Source organism: Pituophis catenifer, unplaced genomic scaffold (assembly GCF_029215685.1).
Source record: "Pituophis catenifer annectens isolate HBS135680 unplaced genomic scaffold, rPitCat1.0.hap2 SCAF_7, whole genome shotgun sequence".
NCBI classification, from domain to species: domain Eukaryota; kingdom Metazoa; phylum Chordata; class Lepidosauria; order Squamata; family Colubridae; genus Pituophis; species Pituophis catenifer.
In genome coordinates, this window is record NW_027256887.1 from 42,552,591 (window position 1) to 42,562,053 (window position 9,463).

Genomic DNA, 9,463 nt, shown 5'->3' on the forward strand with positions numbered 1-9,463 from the left:
CTCCTCAAGGGGAGCCCCATGTAGAGAGCGTTGCAGTAGTCCAGGCGCGAGGTGACGAGGGCGTGGGTGACTGTGCACAGGGAATCCTGATCAAGAAAGGGCCGCAACTGGCGGATCAGGCGAACCTGACAGAAAGTCCCCCTGGCTACAGCCATCAGATGTTCCTCCAAGGACAGCTGCATATCCAGGAGGACTCCCAGATTGCGCGTCCTCTCCGTGGGGGCCAAAGACTCGCCCCCGATAGTCAGTGATGGAATCAACTGACTATATCGGGATGCCGGGAACCACAGCCACTCAGTCTTGGAAGGGTTGAGCTTGAGCCTGTTCCTTCCCATCCAGATCCGCACAGCCTCCAGGCACTGGGACATCACTTCAAGGGCATCGTTGGGGTGGCCTGGGGTGGAGATGTACAGCTGGGTGTCATCAGCGTACTGATGGTACTTCACCCCAAAGCCACGGATGATCTCACCCAGCGGTTTCACATAAATGTTGAACAGAAGGGGCGAGAGGACTGACCCCTGAGGCACTCCACAAATGAGAGGCCTCGAGGTCGACCTCTTTCCCCCTGCCAACACGAACTGCAACCGGTCTGAGAGAAAGGAGGAGAACCACCATAACACAGTGCCCCCCATCCCCAACTCTTCCAACCGGTGCAGCATGATACCATGGTCGATAGTATCAAAAGCCGCTGAGAGGTCTAACAGGGCCAGAACAGAGGAGCAACCCCTGTCCTGAGCCCTCCAGAGATAATCTACCAACGCGACCAATGCCGTTTCCATGCTGTGCCCAGACCTGAAACCCAACTGGAACGGATCTAGATAAGATGTTTCCTCCAGGAATTGTGGAAACTGTCGCGCGACCACACTCTCAACAAACTTCGCCACGAAGCGAAGGTTGGAGACAGGACGATAGTTGGCTAACACTGCCAGCTCCAGGGAAGGCTTCTTGAGGAGAGGCCTCACTACCGCCTCTTTGAAGGCAGCGGGGAAGTGACCCTCACTCAACGAAGCGTTGATAATTCCCTGGAGCCAGCCTCGTGTAACCTCCCCGAAAGCCAGTACTAACCAGGAGGGACACGGGTCCAGTAAACATGTGGCCGCACTAAGTCTCCCCAAAATCCTGCCCACATCATCAGGAGTCACAGAGTCAAACTCTTCCCAGATAACGTTCTCAAGACTATTCCTCATCACCCTGCCCGAATCTACCCAGTCAGAGTCCAAATCCCCCCAGATCTGAGCGATTTTGTCCTACAGGTATTGTCTGAAATCCTCGGCCCTGCCTTCCAGGGGGTCCTCCCGCACTCCCGGATGGAGCAGGGAGCGGGTCACCCTAAACAGGGCGGCCGGACGATTATCTGATAACGCAATAAGAACGGAAAAGTAGTTACACTTTGCCGCTTTTATCGCCACTAGGTAGGTCTTAATATGCGACCTTACCAGTGTTCGGTCAGATTCAGCGAGACTGGCCCTCCAACCACTCTCCAGGCGTCTTTTCCGGCACTTCATCTCCCTCAGTTCCTCGGTAAACCAAGGAGCCACAAGGGATCGGCACCGGGTCAGAGGCCGCAAAGGCACGATCCAAGGCCCCACCAGCCGCCTGATCCCAGGCAGCCACCAGGTCCTCAGCCGAGTCATGTGACAGATCCTCAGGAAGTGGCCCAAGCTCCATCTGGAACCTATCAGGATCCATCAGGCGCCTGGGGCGGTCCCATCTTGTTGGCTCTGCCTCCCTGCGGTGGGGTGTAGCGGTTCGAAGGTCCAGGCGAAGGAGCAAGTGATCTGACCATGACAAGGGTTCCATGTCTATATACCCTATAACAAGACCACTCAACCACTGGCCAGAGACAAAAATCAAGTCCAGAGTGTGACCCCCCCCATGGGTGGGGCCATGAACTAACTGGGTCAGGTCCATGGCCGTCATGGAAGCCATGAACTCCCGAGCCATCTCAGACGTTTCACCAACGGATGGCAAGTTGAAATCACCCATGACCATAAGCCTGGGTGAATCAACTGCCACCGTGGCTATCACATCGAGTAGCTCGGGCAGGGCCGTTGCCACGCGGCAGGGAGCCAGGTATGTAAGCAACAAGCCCATCTGAACCCCATGACCCCATCTCACAAAGAGGGATTCACATCCGGCAGTTTGTGGCACAGTGGTCTCCCTCGGACCCAGATCTTCTTCAATAATAACCGCCACCCCCCGCCTCCCCTCCCCTCCCCTGGGCCTTCGGCTGATGGAATGCTCTGAAGCTTGATGGGCACATCTCAACCAGGGGCCCCTCCCTCCGGTTAAAGTTAAAGATATCTAGCATCCTATTGGCATGATTTAGTTAACCTAAGTGGGAATGGAAACATAATTACTTAAATTATTATCATGGTGTTTATTCAATGACTAAAAAACCCTAACTTAATTCATAGATTAATTATTGGAGTATTTATATTAGATTTCACATTAATATCTATTCTGATCATCATTGCTAGGAAAAGTGTATTTTTATGTGGTTTTACTTTGGGATAGGCAACAGCAGTAGCAGTGCATAAGAGAATGGCATTTTCTGGGAGGAAAAGGAAAATTCTGAAGAGTCACCCCTAGTTATTGCAAATGAGAGAGAGGGAGAGGGAGAGAGAAATTGTTCCAAGGCTGCTTCCTATATACAACACCTTTCCTTTCATTTGTAGAAATGTTAATTAAAATTACTTTCAGTATTTTCTACTCTGAAAATAATATTTTCTACTTTTTTGCAGCCATTTTGTTTTCCAGTGAATAAAATTGCAGCCAATCATAATGCAGTGTTTACTTGTTGGGCAAGATAGATGACTCAGGTTTGGTTTTAAAAATAATGCTGTAGAATATAAGTGAAATGAACATTCCTCTTCTTCAAATCCAGAAGTCTTTACTTTTGTGTCTACAACACAATCAGAAAATGGTCTTTCTATTTGCCATGTCTCTTTCAACAGTATACTTTAAAATACATTTATTTTTATTTCAGATAAAAGTCCAGTTACCAGTCTTACGCCTTCTCAGGTGAATCATTCTCCAGTAATCAACCATCTTCTGCTAGGGAAGAAGATCAAACAAACCAGCAAGTCTGCCAAAAACAATGTTCCAAGCCACACTGGGGGAAAGATGCTACCAGGTCCGCATGAAGATATTAAAGCAAAGCTAAACTCTCCATGGCGCACTCACATGAGGGTACACCGAAAGAACATAGCACGAGCCAAAGGCCATCTGGGTTATGGAGATACAATAGGACTAATAGAGGAGCAGAGTGAATGTGGGAAAACTAGCAGTATTAATACAAAAGATGAAACTGCAAATAAATTTAAAACTATGGAAGGTGATGGGAACATTTCAATAGATGGACAATCTCCTGAACCAATTTATAAAAATAATAATTCCAGTGTCTATGTATCAGAGGTCCAGCAGAAGTTGGAAACCTTGGAATTTACACAGAAGAGTAGAGATGGTACTGAAGATGAATCAAGCAGTTCTGAGTTGCCAAGTTTAGCCAATGACAGTGGAATAGTGGCAAAATCCTGCACTTCTAAGCCACAAGTCTTTTGTCCTTTCCCTAGCGTCAAGCCACTCAGAAAATCAGCTGCAGCCAGAAATCTAGGATTGTATGGCCCAAATGAAAGAACCCCAACTGTACACTTTCCACAAATGAGTAGGAGCTTTAATAAGCCTTCAAGTGGTAACAGTGGGTCTAAAAAACGATGATATGTAAAACAACTGGCACTTCATTAGTATAATTATTACATACCATTATTGTAGGTTTTATTATGCTTTATGCTTCCAAAGGGATTTCTAATTAATTTAATTCTTTCATTGGAAATAATGAAGAGACATCACTTATGTATATACAAAAATATATATTTTTTTTTTGAAAAGGTAGAACTACATAGTGACATAATTCTTTTTCACATTAAAAATTGTCTTGCAGCATGAGAAATGTTTGCCACTTTATAGATAATAGCCATAGGAAAGAACTTTAGAAAGTTTAATTCTAAATCGTTCGGTCAAGAATTCTCAAATACTTGGAAGGGCAATTTTTAACTTTATTCACATCCAAAAATGTTATCAAGACTTCCAGTGGCTTACTAACAGACATCCTTTAACAATTTAGAAGAAAAGTGCTTGTCATCTGTATTCTAAAACCTAACATATTTAAGCATCTGCATTTTCAGTTTTCTACCACTGCTAATTTTTTTACATAATTTTATCAGGCTAAGAGAATTGTTAACACATTGTATTTTTTACTTATCCTGGGAGACTAATTATTTTTAGTAAGTCACAATGAGTGTAGGAAGACATTCTTACATCTGGTTCTTTTTATCATCATAGTTTTTAGCAGCATTTGCTATTACAACAAATGTTCTTGGCCTAATCCTAGATTACTCAAATTTAAACTAAGGGAATTTATTTCCAAATGAGTGAATAAAGGATGCCTGACAACCAACCAATCTTCCTTAAGTCAGATTCAGTGTAATGCTTTCCCTTATGTATCAGCTTGCCAGTTAAGCAAAGTCATGTTTGTGTCTGTGTACTTTTTAAAGTACTTTTGACAGCTAAGTGTTTTAACCAGTTTTCTCCATACATTGCTACTTCTGTCCACACTTGTAGTGAAATGATTGTTTGATTCAAAAGCATGAAGAGTTTGAATCTGGTGTGCACATTGCAGTATAAAACAGAATGAGGAACCTGTGTCTTTTTACTGAAATGTGGTTCCAACAGTCTCATTATTAGCTACCGTATGTTGCTTTGAAGTAGCAGGAAAAGGAGCTTTTTAGATGTTTCTGAACTACAAGTTCTCAACTCATGATATAAAGACTGTTAAAACTCTTAAGTCTGGAAAGTATTATAAAATGTGGGATTATTTCCTTGTTGACATTTTTAAAACAAAACTTTTTATTTTTAGGGCTAATTGATCAGGAGTGTGTAGACAGACTATCACAGAAAAGTTTTCTGTGCTGCTCTAAATACAGGTAGTCCTCGACTTACAACAGCTTGTTTAATGACCATTCAAAGTTACAATGGCCCTGAAAAATGTGACTTGACCATTTTTCATAGTTACGATCTTTGCAGCATCCCCATGGTCATGTGATCAAAATTCAGATCCTTGGCAACTGATTCATATTTATGAGTGTTGCTGTTTTCCAAGGTCATGGGATCACCTTTTACAACCTTCTGATAAGCAAAGTCAGTGGGGAAACCAGGTTCACTTAACAACTTGTTATTAACTTATCAACTGCATTGATTCATTTAACAACTGTGGCAAGAAAGGTGGTAAAATGGAGGAAAAAAATCAACAAATGTGTCACTTAACAAATTTTGGGCTCAATTGTCATAAGTCAAGGACCAACTATCCTGTACTCAATTTTTGGTCTGGTGGAAGGTAAGACAGGGAGACTATTTTAGAAAAAACAGTACATAGAAAATAGCTTCTCTTTTGTCCCTTGAGTACACTTTGCAAAGCATTTGTATTTCTAACTACTTTGCAGTACCTGAGGTTAACTGATAGCAAATAAATTAATTGCAACATGCTGGAAAAGTTATCTTTCTGAAACACTTTGCATGAATTAAATAAGAGCATTGGAAACTTACATCATAAGATAATTCTTGGGACAGAATATTTGTGAACTGTTAATGCAATCAAAATAATAAGTGCTGCAATTACAGTAAAGTTATTTAATAATAATGAAACACAGTTGGTAATAGATGTAAGTTTTTAGCCCAAGAGTACAAATAGAAGAAAAAGAATGATGATTCAGCCCTACAGATTGGTCAGATGCAAAAGGTGTCCTAGTCTATGTCTTCCTCAACAATTGAATATATCTTAGAATAAGCACTAGGTTACTTTACAGTTAACAGATTAAAGGATTATTGTTAACCATCACATTATACAGGAGAAGAGAATCCTTAAGGCATCTGTATAATAGTTATTGTGGTTATGAATGCATTTAAGTTTTATATTCTAAGAGTTCAGATAAGCATACCCAGTCTAATAAAAAAAAAAACTAATTAAAAAGAGAATTACTGGTTCTAAATACCTCTTCATCTAGTTCTGGATCTGGAACAGCCCTGTGTGGTCTCCTTGGCAAAGAGTTTTTGAAATTTAACAAAGTTTCTCGGATATGGCATTCAGGTCTGCTCTTAAATGGATCATAAGTCAATACAAAAAACAGCATATTTTATTAGTACATGCTAAATAGTGGCAATCACTGAAATATTTCATCAACTAGGGACTCGACTCATCCTGACTTCAAGGCTCTGGGAAAAGTGTCAAGTTCAGGTTCTTTGGATCCTGAATATTCATTCTAATAATACATCACATGTAAAGAGCTAGTCTCTACATAACATGAAACCAGTATAATACTTGGTACAAGAAGTACATGAACCTAATCTTAATTTTGATTCCTGATTTCATTTTAAATCCTTAATTGCTTATCAATTGCTTCACTTCCTTTTTCAAAATGTATACATTTTCCAAGTTAAACATTTTATAAGAATCTTATTCCCCTTCCTGTTTATAATTACAATAGAAAACCTAAAAGCTTAAAACCATTTCTAATACTTGAAACAAGCACTTCTGTCAAGAATGTTTATACTGATTTAATAATAATGTCATATTTGGAAGGTTTTGGGCAAATACTTTACAGCAGTGTTTCTCAACCTTGGTTAGTAAAGTAAAGTATTTGCCCAAAATCTTCCAAATATGACTGAAGGGAATTCTGGGAATTGAAGTCCACCCATCTTAAACTTGTCAAGGTTGAGGAAAAATTGCTTTACAGTAATCCATATTGGGAAATATTCCGGGCATGGACATAGAGTTGTCTCAGACACCCAGGTTATCTGGGTGGTGTTCTTCATTGTGAGATATGGAGGAACTGTGGGAGAAGCTGCTACCGTACATTGGGCCTGGTGTCTTGAACTTTGCTGTAATGTATTATATGGGTCTGCATGCATTACTGTTGTTATTTGAATTACTTGAGTATAAAACTTAAAGGACTCAGTGGTTTCTATTTGCCCAACCCCCTGTGCATTCTTAAACTATCCTGATGTTTAGTGTTGTCTTGGCATGTTTGTTTGTGTTTCAAAGGCCTCCCCTCCCTTTTTAAAAAAATTCAGTTTCAAAATTCTATTTCAACTTGTTGCTTGTGTATGCAGAAAGAGAAAAAGGATGTGTGAAACAACTTGAAGTTTGTGATTCTTTTATTATTGTGTTTAGTTCCATAGATGAAAAAGAATCAGTAAGAAATGATGGTTGAGATGTTTCACTGATTCAGGTTTATCCTCACTGGGTACCTGCGCTAGCCAGTTTCTAAGCTCCACTTATTTCAGAGGAGTTGTAGACAAAAATAGAAAAGGGAGTGCTATCTAGATATATACACTGTATTGGGTTTAAGGAAGAAAGACTATACAGTGGTTACAAAAAGTTTACACACCCTGGTTAAAATGTCAGGTTTTTGAAATCAGATCCAGATAAATCACTTCATTCTTTACAACTTTAATTAATCTATATACATAAAAAAGGTTCTATCTATGTATATATATATGATCCAGCATAACTCTGGAACGGCTTGAGCAATTTCAACCAAACTTGGTACACAGATGACTTACTCTCTGGAAACAAATACTGTGGGGGAGTAAGATACCCCTGGTGTGTGTGTGTGTTCCACCATAACTCTGGAATGCTTCGAGCAATTTTAACCAAACTTGGTACATAGATGACTTACTCTCTGGAAAAAAATACTGTGGGGGTAAGACACCCCTGGTGTGTGTCTGTGTGTTCCGCCATAACTCTGGAATGCCTCAAGCAATTCCAACCAAAGTTGCAACACAGATGACTTACTCTCTGAAAAAAAAATACTGTGGGGGTAAGACACCCCTAACACCCCTTGGTGTGTGTGTGTTCCAGCGTAACTCTGGAACGCCTGGGCTGCTGAAATGAAAAGGAATGAATTATATCTATAGTGTCAAATCACAGTACATTTGACAGTGATAATGTGCATTTTGTATTCAAGTTCTGTTAAGATACAGCCTGTTGTGCCCTAAAATGGCTTCTAATGTACATCACAATGGAGTTGCCATGGTAACGGCTTCACAGTATTCCATAAGAGGACTCCCTCTGATAAGGGGGATTGGTTCTTAAACAAAAACAAACAAACACACACAAAAAATAACCACTAGGCCCTCAGCTTCAAGCAAAGAGAGCAAGTTGTCAGTGGAGGTGCCTGCTAATGCAGATAATCACCTGTAGAATTTTTCCCACGCTGTTGGCCAGGGCAATTAGGTCTCTAATTCTCACCACAGTGAGCGATGGCTTTTCATGTCTAATACAGGACTGGGATAAATAAATACCCGGGCAATGCCGGGTTATCAGCTAGTATAACATATAATCCAAAGGGGTCAAATTCGATTTCATTGAAGGCCACATCATGGTTATTTTTGACCCTGGGGGCCAGGGTGGGCCTGGCCAGCTCAACGCCTCTCATGTTGGGGACGCCTGTGGTGACCCAAGCACTCTGCCAGTGAAAATGGGCTCCCGAGCTCCATTTTCAGCTGCGATGACCTCCTGCAACCCTCTGTCAACAAAAACAGCGCTGTATTTGCTGGTAGAGGCATCGCGAGCTGGTCCTTTGTTGTTTCCAGGGCAGCCTCACGTGCCAGATCTAAGCACCCCACGGGTCGGACTTGGCCTGCGGGCCTTGAGTTTGACTCCCCTTATATAATCTGTATGATTCAATTGAAAAACTGAAATCTTTTAGGGGGAATCTAATATTGGATGGAAAGACATTTTATCCATGCTTTCTTTTAAGACCTTTTTTGGGGGGCGGGAATTAGTGTTCCACAGAACTGTCCTATCAACGAACAATTAAAGGAATTTAATTTAAATTTAATTTAATTTAATTTCCAATTTATATACCGCCCTTCTCCCTGAGGACTCAGGGCGGTGTACAGCCAAGATAAGAAACATAGAAAATATAAAACATTTAAAAATATATATAAATTTTGGCCCGAAAGTTAAGAATCACAAACTAATTAAAAGAATTTAAAAATTTCTTCTAAGCCAACCCGGCTTGCTGAAAAAGATAGGTTTTCAGGGAACGACGGAAGGCATTGAGGTCATGGATTCTTCTTATCTCTGGGGGCAACTGATTCCAGAGGGTGGGAGCCCCCACAGAGAAGGCCCTCCCCCTGGGGGCCACCAGCCTACATTGTTTGGCTGATGGCACCCTGAGGAGGCCCTCTCTGTGGGAGCGCACGGGTCGATGGGAGGTCATCGGTAGCAGCAGGCGGTCTCGGAGATAGCTAGGCCCTATGCCATGGAGCGCTTTAAAGGTGATAACCAACAGTTGGAGTCAACTGACTATATCGGGATGCCGGGAGCCACAGCCACTCAGTCTTGGAAGGGTTGAGCCTGAGCCTGTTCCTCCCCATCCAGATCCGCACAGCCTCCAGG

General features: G+C 41.8%; 1 protein-coding gene across 2 annotated transcripts in view; it reads left to right on the plus strand.

Annotated features, from left to right (window-relative positions):
* TBC1D30 (TBC1 domain family member 30) overlaps positions 1-3,796 on the plus strand; it is a 29,213-nt gene extending 25,417 nt beyond the window's left edge. The window contains exon 12 of one of the 2 annotated variants that reach the window (XM_070947138.1): positions 2,990-3,796. In XM_070947138.1, coding sequence (XP_070803239.1) covers positions 2,990-3,720 — 731 coding nt within the window. In that variant the 3' untranslated portion in view covers positions 3,721-3,796. The remainder of the gene's footprint in view (positions 1-2,989) is intronic. The other variant, XM_070947139.1, reaches the window with a different exon arrangement.
* The last annotated feature ends 5,667 nt before the right edge of the window (positions 3,797-9,463 follow it).